The sequence below is a fragment of the Corvus cornix genome, chromosome 2 (genome assembly GCF_000738735.6).
Source record: "Corvus cornix cornix isolate S_Up_H32 chromosome 2, ASM73873v5, whole genome shotgun sequence".
NCBI classification, from domain to species: Eukaryota; Metazoa; Chordata; class Aves; order Passeriformes; family Corvidae; genus Corvus; species Corvus cornix.
The window spans coordinates 14,097,994-14,116,963 of record NC_046333.1 but is presented as its reverse complement, the minus strand read 5'-3'; the positions used below and the strand labels follow the sequence as shown (position 1 = coordinate 14,116,963).

Sequence of the window (18,970 nt, the reverse complement as noted above, 5' to 3'; positions counted from 1 at the left end):
TGGCTATTAAGAGCCATAAACTAATTGTAGATAATGGCCTCCCATTCAGCAGCAGTAATTCAGCCACTTTATCAAGATATATGGCTTTAAGTTGACCACTTTAAGACCTCGGTACGCATGAAGAAAAGGGTATAGATTGTGAGAAGACTTGTTAAAAGTAGCCAAGATGATCCTTAGTCACCTAGAGATTATGGCAGTGAAATAAGAGTCTAGATTTCAGGTGAACTTTCAATGACCTCCTCTTGCAAACAAGATAGTGATGCAAAGCAGCCATCAAGCCAGGAGACGCTTGGTTGGACAGCGGAGAAGCATCAGCTGAGAGAATGGGAGATCTGGTCCCACACTGGGCTTCCCAAGTTGCTAAATGGGAGCTGGGGTGCCCTGCACCATATAAGACAGAGCCTGGGGAAACGTGGCTTAATTGGCAGCCCTCATCTTATGAAGAAGAAAGGCCAAAGAAATACAAAAGGAAGATACTATGGTGTAGGGCATGAAAAAAGCATTTGAAATGCAGGTTATGGGTACAAAGTGGTATTGCTTCCTGCATGTAACTGTTTGGAGAATATGAAAAGGGGTTGGTGTTGAGGGCCAGTGATCTTTCACATGAGGGGTTGTGGTACCGACTTCTTGCCTCAGTCCCAGAGATGCATGGTAACTGTAGAGCATGGTTTATTCCACAGGAGCTGTAGGTGTGACTGAGTTGGAGTTCAGTTCATTCCTTGTTTTGCCTTCCATCTTCTGAGGACTAATTAAAAGACAAACCAGTAGAACCAAGAATAAGAAGGTCCTTTCTGATCTACTCTTAACACTAAGTATTTTCCTGCTTTTCTTCCATTTTTTCAGCCATGCTTGGGGTAAAACCAGTACCTGCCTACTTTGATATTCCTGTGATCTCATCACTTTGCAGACTTGTTAATCCTTTCCAGATGTTACCGGTTAATTTTCAGAAGGTTTTAGTGGCTGTCTTTTTACTACTTCACAGACATCTCAAATACTGCCTTCAACCAGTCTGGTGACTTTCTGCTTCACTCCACAAAAACACATTTCAAAATAAAAATAAATTTGTATTTCTTTACATATTCAATGGATTTTTTTTCAGTTGTGTAAATAGAAATTGGATAGAGCTATCTTTTGTGTTGTTTGTTTTTTTTTGTTTGGTTTTTTTTTCTTGATGATAGAGCTATGAGGAACATTAGCAGGTTAAAAGTAGAGAAAGATGAGACACAGTGGTCTATTTAATAGTCTCAAAAGGCAAAATGAGACTGACCCACTGACCCACTCTGGTATGCTCACAATTATGAAGCTGGGAAGTAAATATTTAGTAAGAATATTGATATTAATATTTAATTAATGCAAAGATATCAGGCATGATGTAGAAAACATTGAGGCTCCCTGAAAGGTGGATTGTTTATTAAAGATATAGTGTCTGGGTCTCTGATATGGAGTACACATCCCCATCAGGGATGTGGAAGAGGAGGTGTGGGACAAAGTGGGCTCTTCTCTCTTCTGACATGTGGTATGTGTGGCATTGAGTGGGGTAATTTCATGCTATTCATGCCTTAGAAATGCACAGGGAAATATTACAAAAGTATTTGAGCAGTGAAGGAAGCATAAATTGCACTACAGAAAAATTTATTAATAGTAGAAAACCATACAAACCAGTAATTCAGCCCAGGCAATTTACTTTGAAACAAGTGGCATAAACCAACATGTTGCAGATGAAAAGGAATAAAGGTGATAATATTTCAAAATGAAAATGATGTATGAAGAATGCCAGTCTTACAGCCCTAAGATGCTGCCTGGATCTTCAAAGCCACATCCCCACCCATTGCCTCTCAGAATTTAGTAATCCACCATTTAGGTTCAGCTAACAGATGGGTTGGTACCCCCACTCCCTTCTTCCATGCCTGTGGATTTAAAAGTGCATGGCAGATGCCAGAGACATTTTTATATTGCAGACTTTTTTTTAGAATTGTGAGGGGGTTTTTTCGTCAGGGAAAAATGAAGGAATTGAGATGAATGGAGTTTCCTGGTAATTCTCTTAGCAGCTCCTGTCACCCGAAGTACTTGTTTCCTCAGGCAAGCCCTTTATCCTCCAGACTCTCAACATCAAATCCCTGAGTGTTTGCCGTGCCAGCACCTGCCAAACCCTGCCAAACCTTCTCCTTACCTTCTACCATTGAGAGAAAAACCTGACCTCTCTCTCTGGTACCAGTAGTACTCCAGTAAGACTGAAATTCCTTTTTCTATTCAGACCCACCTCACCCATTATGAAAACACAACTGTCTGTAATAAAATACAGTGCATGGTGCACAGTGATGGAGTACAATGACAGGAACATGAATCAAATGTCTGAGAGATGAGTAAAAACAATGTAAATTTAAATAGGAGAATATGATTATTGAAGATGGAATTAGGTTTGAACACATGATAAGACTGCATTCATCTGTGAAAAATGCCAGAAGATTTTTTAATGAGATTTTCAGTTATAAACGTTGAGACACCATCAGTCCTGAGGTGATAAGATTAGGGCTTGATTGTGTGTAGCTATGAGAATGAAAATGTATATAGAGAACTGACCTACTGTGGAAAAGCAATTAGGGACTACAAGGGGACTAATCAGCAAATAAAACATCTATACAACATACCCCATTTCCAAAAAAAAAAAAAAAAATCAGACACACTCTGTTATAATTTAACAGACACTTGTAAATAAAATTGTGGTTATGGGTGACTTGAGGCATAAAATGATATAAAATAAGAAATTAAAGCTCTAATAAATTAATGTTGCTTGAACCAATATGCTGTTAGGCATATTGCAAAGGACAGGACAATTAAGAAATGGGAAGGGAATTCTGGGATGTAATGTCCAGATGCCACAATCTGAAAATCCAGCCCAACTTTGACATTTGACTTTGGCAAAGCAGCTTAGAAGGACTGACTTGGGAACAGACTAATTGTACATAAGAAAAGATTTGTGTGGGTCAAAATTATGGCTGTCTTAGCTTGCACCTGTCAGGTCTTCATCTGCCTCATAAAACGTAGGTTCTGACGATGGAGGAGCTTCATCTCCACCGGGATGGGCAGCTCCACTCCAGAGGGCAGGTTTGCACTGGTGGGCACTGCTGTCATTTCTGTGGTGCTGATGGGCCTCACCCAACCCTACGCCAGCAGTGCTGCCCCCACCCTCTCCTCTGCATCTGCCCTTTGCTGTGCACTTGTATTTTACATCCTGCCTAAAGGAAAGGAAAGGAAATGGGGCTGCTGGCTATGTGGCTGCTGGATTTGGGATGGCACATTTGATCGGTGAAATAATAAAGGGGTTTGCTTTCACTACCTGCCAAAGACCCGTTTTAAAGACCATGACCTTCATAGCTGTGCACTTCTGGCACTGTTTGTCTGTAGCTGACCCATCTGCTATTTCCATCTGCTCTTCTTTTTCTTCAAGTTTACAAGTTATGTTCTGAAACGTAATTCAGATCCCATTGCACCATTTTTGTCCTTGCTTTATGCAGCCTATTTGGTGTGGAAAACTGAAGGTTTAGCACCAAGCACTTGTTAGCTTCTAGGCAAATTAATTTTCCCTGAATGAAAGAGAATTTTCTTTACTTAAAATACTTGTCTCTCTTTCCTAAGCATCATCCCCCACAGATTCACTTTACAGATTTCTTCTTTTCACTAATCAATTCCATTGCCATTTATTTTCCCTCGAAGAGCCCTGTGGCTGGTTATCACAGAAGCAAAGAGAGTGCAATGAAGTACATCTCTAAGGAATTTGGGTATTGTGGTTCTATGGACAGCAACTTTCACAACCACCTTTTGGGGGAAATCCCTACTCTGAGTAGGGATTTTGTCAGGTGCTTGTGGTAGCTCCATCTCATATTTTAAACAGGTACAGACAGCACTATTCTCTTGAGGAGACAAGATTCAATATGTTCTTTTCAAGTGTTAACAGTGATCAAGTATATGGTAATAAGTACAGTATTTTTCCCATGAGTGGTAAAGTAGCTGAAGCAAAATGTTTATACTCCACCTAATGACATGCTGACAGTCTGGGCTTTGTTCATGCATGCAATGTAAAGAAAAGATTTGTCAAACTTTAATGTACAGAGTGCTGAGTGTTAAAAGGAAACAAGATAGGTAAGTATTGCATAAAGCAGGAAATGTGCAATCTAAAGCTTCTGATCTGGATGTTAGCTCCTCGAAGGTCTCCCTACACATGACCGTGTTCCACAGGTGAGTTTGGCACCCAGCTGATGCCAAACCAGGCCCAATGGGCTGCCCTGGCTGCATTTGCTCCAATCATCAACTTGTGCTCCCCCTTGGGAAATTTGGCCATGGTTGGGTGAGTCCTGATGACTCCCTGATGATGGAAATTTGCAGGGACCTTATGAGTGCAAACCTTACCACAGCAGCAGAGATTTAGTGGAGTAACACATCAAAAATGGGCATTACTTGGCAGTAAATGTCACCCCTGCCCAGGAGCAAGCCCCAAGGGGGGTGTGACACCTGCACAGGGCATTACACTGGGTGGTCCACTGCAAGGGGCAGTGGTGGCAGATTTGTCTTCTTAAATCCCACCTGTTTGGCTAAAAAGCAGGTGTGGGAGCATATTCCAGCAAGGAAAGAGAATGAGTCAGGCAAAGGTGAATCCCTCTATCCTAAACAATGAACAAACCCACCAAGGTGTCTGTTTGTTGGAGCTGCCTATCAACAAATATAATTGTGATTAAAACACTGTGCTTGTTGCTAAATAAAACCAGCCATTAAATAATACCAATCCATTTTAGTATAATAAAATACATCAGCTATGGGATATTTTATGAAAATGTTTAATTCAACTGTTTCTTTGGAATGTAGTAGTCATAGTTTGGAAATTTAAGTTACAGTTCAGTTCTATGTGTTTTTTTTATGCTACTCAGTGTCTGAGAATACAAATGTCATTTAAAGTTAAGGCTTCGCTGTTCATTTTGAAACAACAATTTACAAGTGTCATATTGTCATAGAAAATAAAAATTTCTGTAAAAAAAATTTGCACAAAGTTTTATGATGGTACAAAACATGAAGCAATAATATACCAGTAAAATGAAATCATTTTACTACAGAAGATTTTTATAGTTTTTCAATAAAGAAAAAAATATGTTATTTTACACTTTAAAAATTATGAAACAATCTAAAACAATATAAACTGAACATTTTGTAACACTGCCTTTACAAATTAATAACTTTATAAACATATAATTTTTTTAAATATATTTATCAGTGCAAGATACTTTTCAATGTAAAGTTGCAGTATCATTTTTCCTTAATTGAAGGGCAACTTTAATTCTATTACCTTCAGAGAAATCAAATCTTCAGTGCTAGATCCTCATTATTATAGTAATGTCTGAAGACCACAAAGGAGATAAATTCCTTTCTATGTTCACTATTCTCAGTATATTAAAAGAAGGAAAAAACCCACCAACTACCAGCTTTTCTTTTCAAATAGATCAAGACCTAGAGCTGGTCCAGAATCTATTGAAATCAGTGGGAATATTTCAAAAGGTTTTGGGCTTGGGCTCCCCAGTGGGATTTTCTCTTCAAGGCAATATAAGCATGTAACTCTTAGTCAAGTTAGTGGACTAGAAGTTTTTTCAGCTAAGGAGAACAGACCCTTAATTGCTGACTCACACAGTGATGGTGTGCTGAAAATAGTTTTGAAAAAATCCTTTTCTTCTTTGGGTTAATTAACTAGCTGCTGCAATACCATTATGGTCAAATTACAGTGTTAGAAACCAATGAAAATTCTACCTCTGACAAAGTGAGTCTGTCACTTGGGACATCTCATAGACTAACTTTTAGGAAAAACTTTCAGGCCTTAGGTGCACAGCCTCACCTTTTGGAGGACCCAAGGTTGAGAGGCTGGGGAGGTAATTCTTCCATCAATCTAAGGTTTGATGACCTGAAGTGAATGTTTGGGTTTTCCTGATAGTCATTGCCTTTAGGACCCCTCTGAAGTAGCAACTGTCCACATTTTTTTTCTGTTGTGTCTACCTTAAAAATATTTTCAATTTTGAAGCTCATTTTTACCTACTGTCTCCCTCCTTTTTCTTCAGTTTCTGGGTTACTAGTGGATTTCCTACATAATTTTTTTGTTTTATAGTTCATACTGTTGAAATTATACACTTCAAAACATTTGGTTGATAAATAGGGATGGATTCTGTTGCTCCAAGTAATTCAAGGCTGCATTAGCCTTTCTTTAATCCTAATCCTGAACAGGATATTTCATTGCTCTTCTACAAAAGCAGTTTTGGAAAAGACTAACTCAGAAAGTCCCAATCACTTCCCTGATTCTACTCAGGGAAAAACATGAGTTCAGCACGTGGTAGGATGTTCCTTTCCCCATGTTTGCACTGGTTTTATCTGCTGGTTGGTAGATACCCAGGGGAAGATTGAAGCTGCCCCCCAGTTATGGCTGTGCTGTGTGCAGGTCACTGCAGAAACCCAGGGGCTCCCCTTGCACCTGCAGGAGGGGAGTGACCCCTCTGCTCCCTCGGTGCCTTGTATGGACCCCTGTGGGAAACATGTTCTTGTTTCTTTTTACCCTGTTGGACCAGCTGCATAGGCTGTTGGATATTATCTCACCAATAGTATTTACCCTAAAGTATTTAAAAAATTGCCACATCATTGTCAAACACATTTTTCCGACAGCTTAGAGTTCTCAGTTCACTGAATTGGTCACTGTCTGCACTTGTGGTCAAACAGAAACCTCCTGGTATGAAATGCCAGTTGGATATAACATGGTGGTAAGAACATACCCTACATACACTGTGGGATTTCATTCTGCCCTCAGTACCCACGAGTAAGCCCAATTAGCATTGATTAGCATGAAAATACACGGTTACTGAGAGAACAGAACTCCGAGTTCAGGTAGGGGCAAGAGGAGGAAAGTTTCTCATTTTAAAGGCAGTCTTTTCAGTAAGGGAAGCATTTTCCCCAGTGTAATTAACAGGCAAGCTGTTCAGGATAAAAGACATGTTTCATGACATCAGGAAAAAAGATACTGTCACTTTATGCTGTTAAGAAGAAACCCAAAGTTCAACTTTGGAGGATAAAGTTAAGAATTTTCCCTTATTATTTAACACAAACTCTAATAAAATCCTTTGCCATTACCAGCAAGTTAAAGCTGAAGTTTTCTTTCCTTGGCAATGGCAAATGCTTATGCAACCTACTCAGAGAGACAGAGAGAGAGAAAGAGAAGAGAAAGGGAGAGAGATTTTACATTTGAAAATACATTCTATATGAAAGAACAATAAAAGGGGATATTGCAGCTTTATACAAAAGGGTCAAGAGACATGAAGTTGAAATACAGAAAGCAGAACAATCGAGCCAGGTTGTCAAATCTGATTAGCCCTTGCCTTGACTGAGGCTATTTTCTTACACTAAAATATACTTTTCTTTTAGTCAGTTAGCCATCAGAATATGATTAAAGGCAAGGGCATTAACTGCAGAGAAGCTGTAGTTAATGTTAACACAATGAGAAGCAGTACAAACAAAAAGGCACTTGAGAGGACATACACTAGCCAGTGCCAAGGACTTTTTTTGTTTAGTTTTTAGGCAGTACACTTGGTTACCAGTTGTGTCTGATGATGGCACATACTCTTTTATGGAGTTCACAAGCACAAAATTTAGTACAACACTGAAAAACATCAATAAAAGTTGACTGTATTGCTTCGTAAACAGAGCTGACACGCTATATCGGTACTGATGCAGCAGTACTTTCAAAAACATCCTAACCCTTCTTTGCCTATGCACAACACGAGCAATTATACACAAATACAGGTGCAGAAGTCCACTAAATTGCTGTTACTCCAATATTTTCTGGGCACTGAGCTACAGACAGCATGTCCATCCAAAGGACCCCACTGAATACATCTTGTGACAGCATCTTGGATTTTGCACAGTAAAAACAAAATTATCCATTAACGGAAAACAAAAGAGAGGGAGAGAAAGAAAGACAAAATGAACTATAAGTCAATCATACTTGGTCTCAACACCAGCATTCGATTATTTCAAATAAAACCAACAGAAAAAGCAGACTGTACATGATTCAGGTTGTTAACACAGATTGTTGTCCATGTTCATCGGTTACACACTCATTGAAGCTCCTGAGAAAAGCTTGGCTCAGTGTCATCAATGCACTTTTCAGCCTGTACAGTAAAAGATCAACAGTTCCCCAGCACGACCGAGCTATGTCCTTCCGTCCCGATTCTCTGACTTCTCCAGTCGCTTTACGCCTTCATGCTTCCGAGTATGAATTCTGTGTGTTTAGTTTATCTTTTTTCAGTTTTACGCCATCAACCAGTTCAAAGTTATAATTCTCCAGTGCAGACAAGTTCCTCTCCGACATCCCATTGTGCCAACAGGCACAGTACAGAACAACTCCACAGATGGCTCCTAAAAGCACCCCGAGTGCACTCATGGCTATGATGGTAATAAGGATTGGATCTAGGGTCTTCAGGACATTGCCTGGCTTCCTGGAGATGTTGTCATCATAGTCCTCACCTGTACGGTATGGAGGTGTAAACCCTGAAATTGAGTAAAGAATTGCAAAATTTTCAGAACTGATCCTAGTTACAACTTTGCTTAATCCATTGGAATTTTGAGAAGACCATAATTTTTTTGGACATAAGTTTTTTACATAATTTTAAAACCTAGCTTCTTGAAGGTGGTCATAAATAGCCAGAAATTGTAATGTGGCCCAAATAGCTGTGGATTTTTTCCAGACTGTTCTCCAATCTTTGAATCTGCTGCCTGTTAGTAGAGCTCTGGTTCTGCCTTGGATTAAGTGGGAGTCTTGGAGTTAAAAATGAGGCCTTTTGATTATATCTGGCCATATTGCAGTATTTAGCTCAAAAATGTTAGTCAGATCCTACTCAGCTCAGTGTGAGAGGTTAGAGCCTAAGACATTGGTTGGGAATATCCAGCCATTTTGTTTCTACTTCAAAGACTTTAAGATTGGATCTTCAAGTGGAAATAGTGGCAGAACTGACACAGAAGAGCACTCTGCCCTCTTGTGTAAAATATTCACAGGGTATGATAATGTTTTCCCTCAAATTTTTTCGTTTATGAAAATGATCCAAAAGCAGCAAACCCTGTAATTGTTGCTGGAAAAGCCAAAAAGTCTTTTCGGACAAATTCTCTTTCACTGAAATCAATTAAGCAATCCTGTTGACTGTAACAGAAAAAAATTAAGCTCATTGCCTGAAAAATTCAAGTGTATTTTATTATTGGAACAATATGACAACTATGATCCATGTAATGATCCATTTTGAGCTATCATCATTGGAAATGATAATGCTTTGGTAGACTGGTCATATAATGGCATTTTCAGCCAGGTCTGTGAAACATTAAACCTGAAGAGTTTTGAGCCTAATTACTGAGGCACAGCGCAAGCCATAAATTGTAAGATATAATGATAGTGCTTTCTTCAGCAGTGGACAAGCCTTTTAGATAACAAAATATTGAGGGGCTATAATGTGCTCGCAGATATAGGAACATAATGTAACAAATTAGGTATATGGAAAATTGAAATGTTTGAGATGGGTATAAATAATAAAAAGTCCATAAGTCCATATGACATGGAAGAATAAAACTATTAAAACCTTCAAATAAATGTAAGTTTTCTTGTCATCTTATCCAGATAAATCAAAACACCTTAATACAATATGCAGTTAGAGAACAAATTTATAAATAAATAAATAGAATGCAAAAATTCACATTAAAATAAACATTAAAATTCATTCCCTTTTAAAAAATAACACAATTTTTACCTGTTTGATTACTTTCTGGGTCTTCTTCTTCGTCTATTTCATTCTCCACATCAGTTGATTCTAATGAAGCAAAAGAATTGACATTGATTATTAGGGTTACAAACACTGATTGACTATCATGCTGGCAATAATGGTACAGCAGATTTTCCTGTGTCAGAGCATCATTATGGCGGCTTGACAGAGCTGTTCATTATAATGGGCTCTGAAAATTAATGGAGAAAAAAAGAAAGATTAAAAAACTCCTCTCCGCCCAGTCTTGGCACAGTTTTAGTTATCAGCAGGGGTTTTCCATGCCTGGGAAAGAGAAATCAGTGCGATGAATTAGCATCTCATTCACTGTATTTACAATTTTGGAGCCCAATTCCATAACACTTCATCAGCATAGGCATAGTTAATCACAAGAATAGTTTCACTGACTGCAGTGAGCCCACTTGTGTTTGGATTTCAGGCTGAGCTTTTGGGTTTAGCTCCCTCAGGCAGAAATCTTTGCTCAACATTTGGTTTGAACAACAAAAACATGGAGGTAGGAAAGAAGCTACTTTTCTTTCTCATGCTGGAGTCAATTAAATACAGTCACTGTGGTCCCAGCGCCTTTCTTGGCACTGAGGACACTGCAGGAGGACTAAGCAGTGTGTCCTGCCTCTCTTTCCTGCTAACTGCCACTCTGGTGGCATTTGATGAACCCCAGGGGTTGGACCACTTGATAAAAAGAGATTGTTCAGTTTTCTCATCCAGCAGTGAAATTACCACGTAGCTGAAGACTGTCAAGTTACCCTAAAAGGTTGTTAGCTACAAAAGGTGAGGAACACCCTCTATTATTGCTCTTAGTTGTATTGCCAACTCACACAGAAGAAATTTGTCTTCTTAATGCTAAGAGTTCTCATTTCTATTCCCTCTTTTATATAAAAGTAATTGCTTCATCTCTACTATGAAGGACTGTGTTCAGTTGCTTGTGTTTATCTGGGGCTGCTGCTGCCAAATTATGTGCAGTATGCAATGTGCATATGATCAGCAGTGACTGGAATAACTCAAGACTGGCCAGGAATAAAAGGGCTCAAAGAACATCTCAGGAATAGCCTGGCTCAGATTTGGGAAAGGCCATGTCCTGACATTACTTTGTGTCCCGTGTGTCTGGGAGCTGACGACTACAGCAAACTCAGAATGACAGGACAGCAGAGGACAGAGCAGGGGCCCTTTCACCCTATCTGCTTATCCTGTAAGGGTTTGATATGGTCCTTTAAAAAAGAATTTAAGAAGGCTTCATAGTAAATGATCTAAAAAGGGCAAAGAAATAAAATTGGATTTTTTGCATTAGTTAAAACAGGGTCCTGCAATAGGAAAAGCAGAGAAATTTAAAGAGCAATATGAAATACAGGGAGAGATGTGAGAATGTGAGTATGCTGTGACCCATGTCCAGTTCTGATCCAAACTGCTGCCATACCATGGTGACACTAGTGGCACTTACTGTGAATAAAGCTATGGGCTGAATCAGGATATTTTCAGTGGAAACATAGCTAATAATGTTAGCTAATAAATCTATCCCTTTCACACAGATAAAACCAGCTATCAAAACAAAATAGGCAATGTTTTGGATGAGAATTTTCTTGCTTTACACACTTACTTCGGCAATCCTCTTGTGCTACGTGATTGTCAATTTTAATATCATCCACAGCAATTCCTCCAGTTCCTTTTCCAATTTCTCCCTCAATAACCACCTGGAAAAACAAGATAGTGGTCACATTGTTCTCATGAGCACACAACTGCAGCAGTCAGGATTTCTTAATTAGTTGTTAACACACATCTTCACTTGCCATGATGCCACACTTATATGTGCTTTGATTGTGGCCTGAAAATCTGCATTGCCTGCCTGTATGAAGTTATACAGGCAAACGTAAATTATGTACTGTCATGACTTTATTAAAGAATTTTACATCAGCAAAACTGCGGCAAAGAGGCAGTTTTGTGACTGATGATAAATGACTTATAAAGCATTTATTTGGCATCTGATAAGAAAGTGCTTGTATCACTGCGATCTGAGAAACCATGAAATATTTCACTACTATTAGTCACAGCAAGTGTACCTCATCTGTAGGTGTAATATTGTCTACATAAATCCTTCAGTGACATCTTTTACTGCAGTGTATAAAACATGACCAGCGAGGTGTTGCTGGCCTTGGCCGTGGTAGTTCAGCGAGCAGCAGCCAAGCTCACCTGGTAGTGTTTCACAGACTTGTGAAGAAGAACACGTCCTTCCTTCCAGTAGTTTGCCTGGTGCCCACTCAGGGTCCACAGCACCTGGTCATATTCATCTGGCTTTTGGTAGCGCAGTTTGATCTTCAGGGTGCCGACGTGCGCGCCGGACATGTGGTACCAGAACGTCATGCAGTGGGCAGAGTTCTGTGAGTAAATCACGGGGCTCAGCAGTCGGGCCACTTTGCCTTTCTGGCTTTCATCAGCTTGTGAGTAAATGAAATTGCCATCTCCTACTGTGACAGAAGGACTGTGTTAGGAATAGCCACCAGCTTAATTTTCTTTGTTAACATAAGAATCCCTGATCACCCCATATCTTTTGCTTTCTGATGCCGATGGGTCAAGCATCACAAAAAAGAGAGTCAGAGGGCGTTTTTTTGGGAGCTCTAGGAAAGCTGACATGCTCTAAGAGGGCCACAAAGCTGATCAGAGGGCTGGAGCACCTCTCCTATGAGGACAGGCTGAGAGTTGGGGTTATTCAGCCTGGAGAAGAGAAGGCTCTGGGGAGATTTTATGCAGCCTTTCAGCCGGTAAAGGGGACTGATGACAAAGATGAGGACAAACTTTTTAATAGGGCCTACAGTGACAGCCTAAAGGGTAATGGTTTTAAACTAAAAGAGAGTAGTTTCAGACTAGATATAAGGAAGAAATTTGATGGGTGGTGAAACACTGACACAGGTTGTCCAGAGGGGAAGCAGAATCTCCATCTCCAGAAACATTCAAGGTCAGGTTTGAAGGTGTCCCTGGTCACTGCAGGGAGGCTGGACTAAATGACCTTTAAAGGTCCTGTCTAACCCAAGCAATTCTGTTATTCTACACTTTCTTCTGGCCATCTCCTTTGCTGTTCACTGGGATGTTTTGTGCCAAGAGTGAACCCTAACAACATGCTCACTGCATGAAACACACAAGGCATTTGCTTTTGCTAAGGGAAGGAAGCACAAGCATGTTTGATGAGGCAGCATGTGCTCCATTAGTCAGTATGCACCTCCTGAAAACAGCCAGCCCTGGTTCAGCAGGCTAAAAAGAAATCCCTGGGGCCTACTCTATGCTAATTGTGCAAAGAGCTATTAAAAAAAAAAAAACAAACCTCAGTTTGAAGTAATCTGTGCTCAAGGGGCAAGATTAGAATGGGAAGAACACTGAAGGGTGAAATGGATTTGAACAGCCATGGTCAGAGATCAGGAACTGAGATCTAAAGAGTGTTCCCAAATAGAGGCTGAGCATTGTCACAGATGGTGTCAGAGTTATGCCCTTGATTTTTGTAACAATATATTGGGCTCTATATATTTGTGAGCCCTTTCCTGAAAGGGTAAGATTATAGCTGGTACTTTCTCAAGGGCGTAATGGATTTATACACATTGAAATCTGAACACCTAATACCCTTAACTTGGAAAATTACTTTCTTAATCATGCTGAGAGAGAAGCATGTGAGAGTGTGATTAGTTTGGTAACAGAAAATTGCTAAGTAAGATACTGACTATAGAGAAGTGCTTCTGATTTACATCAGGCACACATCCATTCCAGTCAGCTTTTGAACAGTGTCTTTTCAGAGAGTCATGGTGGAAAAACACAAAGTTCATCCTGGTGTGTGTAAGAATAGATTGGATGTGCATTGCACTCACAGAAAAGGGTGGAGTCAGCATTTATTGACATTGGTACAAAGTTATTATTTAAGTGTAGGAAGGATAAAAGTTATAACAAGAAATACTATTTCTCTAATATTGCTGAAATAAGTATACATATCACTGTTTATACCAACACTTAAAGAAAATTAAAAAGAGGCAAAAGAAGATGTTTTGGAAGGGTGGTGTTTTATCAGCATTGGTCTTTGCCTATACATGACATTCTTGAATTTTATGTGAAATAATGTATAATTGAGACTTGCTCAATTGCAGTGGTCTAGTCCTGCACCAATGATGACAGGAAGATGAGCATTGCTACTCTGGTAAGCATAAGAAGGACAGAGTAGTGAGAGGGGAACCAGGAACAAAGAGGAGTGGGTTAAACCCAATAAAGACCTAATAAATAAACAGGAAAGTATTTCTTCTAACATGAGACAAAGGTGTTTTCTTTTGTTTGGATCTTTCTTGAGCAGTTAGAGGTATCCTGCCCAATATGCATGCCAAAAAATTTTATAGGAGAAGACGAAGTTAAATTGTAAAAAAAAAAATTAGGCTTTTTTTTCTTTTCTTTTTTTCTGTCTTTCTGCAGTAACATCTTGTCCAGCTTCTTAAGCAGGAATGCTTATGTCTATATGTTCTTTCCAACTTTGCTTCTGTGCAAAGCAGCACAACATGTGCAAATCTCATCAAAGAATGGTAATAGGGAAATCCAGAGGGAGGAAAAAAGGAAAATAATCACAGCATTAGAATGGCTGTCTGAGTTGGAAGACCTAACACTGGCCAGATTTCATCACAAGATATATAACTTGAAGTGACAACCAGTGTATCCTGCTGTCCTCAAACAATTGCTGTTGAAGATTGTCTGTGTATTTTTTTCAGCTTTACACATGTATCTGAGTGAAAGATATGCCTGGGAGTTGCTCACTGGGGTTCTCCCAATACATAGGGTGGCCTCGTTTTGCAGCCGAGGGTTTGTTTGGGACATCAATGTCATTCAGACTGCTCATGGTCTGCACGCACATCCACCCCACTCACTCTGTGCCTGCTGGCAGGCGAATGGCAAACCTGGCAGGTGAAGGTGCTCTTAGAGTTCAAAGAAAATTTTGGAAAATATTGAAAGTTAGTGCAGTAGGAGAAAAAGGGTCTGCCTGTAAGATTTACTAAAGCTAAAGCTTATGGAACAAGTAAGTTTTCTGCGCTAGCAGGGCCCAGTGGAAACAACAAAATCTCATTTGAAGAATATAATTTCTTCATCTCCTGATTGAAGACAGGTTCTCTCTCTATAATCCTTGATGGCAAAGTGCAGATAGCTCTCATTTTCAGAATATTATTGCAGTGCCAGGTCAGGAACTCTGTCTTCATTGTCTTAATTAGAGCTTTACTTATGCATGCCTTTTAGATTTTGTCAGTCTCTGGCTAACGTAGCTTTTAACCTCCTTTCAATGTCAGATCCTACTGAGCCATTTCACTTTACTCTACATCAATTTTTCCACCATTACAGCCTTCACTTCAGCTAACTGCATTTAGTTAATTTGATGCCATTTATTTGTACAATGCCATTTATAGTCAAAGTATTACAAGTTTTTTTTCCCCTGAAACTACTGTACTTGTCTTAAGATTCAATTGAAAGTGTCTCAGAATTTAAAAAGTCCAATTTTGTCTAATTTCCTTGTCATTCTCATTAAGCAAAGGGTAGCAGAAGTGGGAAGGGGGATTCATCTCAACCCATTTGATTAATCTGTACATATGCAAGCGAGAACACTAAAGTGAGAGGCTGTGCAGGTCACACAGTGCCCTCCCTTCTCCACTAGCCTGCAGCAAATTTATTGCCTAATTATGCTGAGCTATGAGTTAGTTACTGCAAAACAAACCAATCAATTCCCCAGGGTGATATTTCTTGAAAACTGTTTGTGAGCAGAGGATGGCTATAACCTCCATCTCCTTCTGGAAAGGACAAGGGCGTGGTAACACACATATCTGGGAAGTTTCACTTGCATACAATACTTTTCTGTGGTGGGTTGTCCCTGTAACTACAAACAGGAATAATGTGAGGTTTGTTCATTAACTGACCAACTGTATTAGTTGGTCAGCGATACTTGCAAAATATTTGGTCATTCAGATATTTTTCTACCCCTGGTGATGATTATCCAAAGGCAAGTCAGGGGAAGGGAATATCTTCAGCTCCTGACAAGAAACAATCTTTATTGCCCAACAGAAAGGACAATTACAGTCAGTTGTGATTACCTATAATGGATTAGGTTTACTGGAGAACCATCTTTGTGACTTCATGTATTTTAGGTATAATTCAATCTCCTGTGATTTTGGAAGACATTGGTATTAAACAGAACAATCTTGTCCCATGTAAAATGGCTACATCATGAACTCATGATTACCTGTGTGGTCTTGAATTGGCCCAGTTTTGCTGGTCAGGATTGCCCACCTTAAATCCACCTGGTTGTCATGCTCCCAGTGGCACAAAGTCTTTTGGGATCCCCAGCCAAAGGCACAGTTGAAATTGTATAGTGGCATCTCTGCAAGGGAAGAGGGAAAAAGGGGGAATGATGGGATTATTAATTGCATAATTCAGATTTTGTACTTCAAAACTTCATTTGACCATTAACAGAACCATTCTTTCCTGAAACTGTGAGAAGCCATAGCAAAAGCAGCCCTCCTGGGAAACAGATGAAAAATCACTATTTTTTGTAAATGATGTGGTTGCTTCTTGTCTCTTTATGACCCATTTTTTGTTTTTTTTTTTTTGGTTTTTTTGTGTGGTTAGATTAATTCCTCTGATTTGCCTGCTTTATCTGATAACCATGTTGCAACATATAAGACTCATACAGAAAGCTGTGGCTTACTTATCAGATATATTTTCTGGTTGCCAATATCTCTTTACACTGTAATGGTTCCACATTTTGCAACTCATAATGAGATTCGGACAAAAATAAGAACAACCAGAAACATTAATGGAATGTCCTTGGCAGGAAAGGATTTCTGTGAAGTCTATAGTTCTTGGCTTCAATATGGAACTTTTTTCAGCATCTTCCAGACAGTTAAGTAGGCCCACAAGATGGCAGCATTGAAATGGACAAATTGAGAGGGAAAAGGGACAAATGTGGCTGATTGCCAAATGAACTCAAAATAAGCTTCAAAACAAGCCCTGTGTAAAATAAGGGAAGTCTGGTATTATGGTCAGGATGAGATCATATCTTGTTTTCAGCTTCTTTTCAATTCTGCCCAAAGGTTTAATACATAGTAGCTTATTTTCTTCAATATAACTTGGAATTTCAATGGAAAGATATACAAAGATAGCATATAAATCCTTTGCATTTCTTATTTTCAGAAGCAGTTTGAAATCTTTTGAGCATTTGGTTCCTACCCCATTGGTACGAACTTTTATCTCACCTTGAGCAATGACAACTCCCAGTAGACCAATACCCTCCCAACAGCAATGTGAACCAAATCCTGGAGTCTTTTCTCAGGCATGACTCACGCCTTATTAAAGGAATAACTTAGGTTTACTTTAATGAGATGCTTTGTGCAAGTATGAACTAAGAACAAAGTACTCTATGCTCCCATCAATATCAGCTCTGGGGGAAAAATTGTGTTTCTTGCCCATTATTAATAAAAAAGCCAGGAAAGATAATGCAACCCTTAGAATGTGCTTGTTTATTGTGGGAACATAACAAGAAATATGGGAAGTGTGTTGAGACCTGCAGTTGGCCAGACCTTTGAGGTGGAGTACTTCCAGTCTGAAAAGGCAAAGACGTCCTCCATGTCCTGAGCTGCCGGGGAAGACTGGTAAGGCTTTTGAACTCACAACTCAGATTTTAATGGAAGGCAAACTAGAATAATAGTTTTAACAACAGAAAACCTCAGGTGAGTAGGTTGAGGCAGAATGGATATAAGAAGGGTTCATCTATCATTCTCTCCTTGCCTGCTGTGTCCTTGTTTGGCAGGCCCTTGCTCTCAGACATAGTTTTTTCTCAACTCACTGGATTCCTGCATTGCGGCCACTGTGCCCTCTCCCCTCTGGCACCTAGAAAATTTCATTCTGTCAGCAGAGAGGTCTGAGTCTATGGCAGCTCCTGCCCCTATGCTCCGCCTGTCAGTGCTTTGGCTGTGCTGCGGTGTCTCTCTGCACTGAGCCCTCATTCTTCACTCCTTTCTTTCATCCTCCCCATCCCATCTGCCTCCCCCCTCTCTCCTGCTGGCCTCCAGAGGGGTCTACTCCACATTGTCACGAATGCAGTATCCTAGTTGGGAACAAATGAATTCAACAGATATTGTCTGGCACAGGAATTCAGTGTGGAGGAAAGATGTTTCCTGGAGCACCCTAGCCCTTTCTAGGAAAAAAGCAGATTGTGGGGAATTATCTCTTTGGGCTCAAAATGTTGAAGAAGCAGAACTCAGTTTATGCACACATGAGTGCAGAAAGGCAATCCATTATGTCTCTTTCTTCAGTATATGGGGTATTTTTTCTAGGCAATGGGGACATGATCAAAGACATCTTGCCCAAAAGAGGACATCTGAAAATCAAGGAGGGTTTTTCAAGAAACTAAGTGACATTGCAGTGAATTAAAGGGTTTTAAGATTGTGAAAAATAGCCTTTCATTGTCAAGAAGGCCTAGGGAGAGCTATATTGCATGGTTTTGACATCAGAGCCATGAGAGAACTTTAGAAAAGGTTTTAGAAAATGTAGAACAAAATTAATCTTATTAATCCTGAAGGATTATATTACGCAAAGTGGTGATAGCCTGTGTGGTATTCAAACCACAGAAGAAAGTGGTAGAAGAAAGGCAAAGTGGTAGATAGATCACATCTATCTGAAGATACCACATAGCATAAATGAGCATGTAGCACAAAGACATTGACAGGACTGGTATTGCTCAACTCTGAATAAATAGCAGAATACACAGGAGAACTATGTAACGGAGTGATGAATCCAGAGACTCAGAACAGAACAATATTCTGTTTTCTCCATTTCACAGCCTAAGCAATGTGAGATACCCAGTGTTCAGTGTGGATCAAAGGAAAAATTTCTCATATGATGTGAGTGGTACTTGCTCCCCTGAATGCTGTTAAGATTGAACACAATTCAAAGAGAACTGGACACTGACATGAATAAGGAAAATATCCAGAATTTAATTTTTAATTCTAAAGTGCAGGAAGTGACAAAAGCCTTTTACTTCATGCTCTGAAGACAGTTCTGACCACTGGGATCAGAAGGAGAATTTCAAAACAGAGCTAAATTTCACAGCTCCATCTAATAAATACTTTCTTACA

General features: G+C 39.6%; 1 protein-coding gene across 3 annotated transcripts in view; it reads right to left on the bottom strand.

Moving 5' to 3' along the window:
* Positions 1-4,816: 4,816 nt before the first annotated feature.
* Positions 4,817-18,970, bottom strand: part of NRP1 (neuropilin 1) — a 113,240-nt gene continuing 99,086 nt past the window's right edge. For 2 of the 3 annotated variants that reach the window (XM_039570942.1, XM_039570948.1), the window contains exons 14-18: positions 16,078-16,215; positions 12,024-12,295; positions 11,434-11,527; positions 9,813-9,872; positions 4,817-8,568 (exon numbers count right to left, since the gene is read on the bottom strand). In XM_039570942.1, the coding sequence (XP_039426876.1) occupies positions 8,279-8,568; positions 9,813-9,872; positions 11,434-11,527; positions 12,024-12,295; positions 16,078-16,215 (854 nt within the window). In that variant the 3' untranslated portion in view covers positions 4,817-8,278. Of the gene's footprint in view, positions 8,569-9,812; positions 9,873-11,433; positions 11,528-12,023; positions 12,299-16,077; positions 16,216-18,970 lie in introns of all 3 variants that reach the window. The other variant, XM_039570937.1, reaches the window with a different exon arrangement.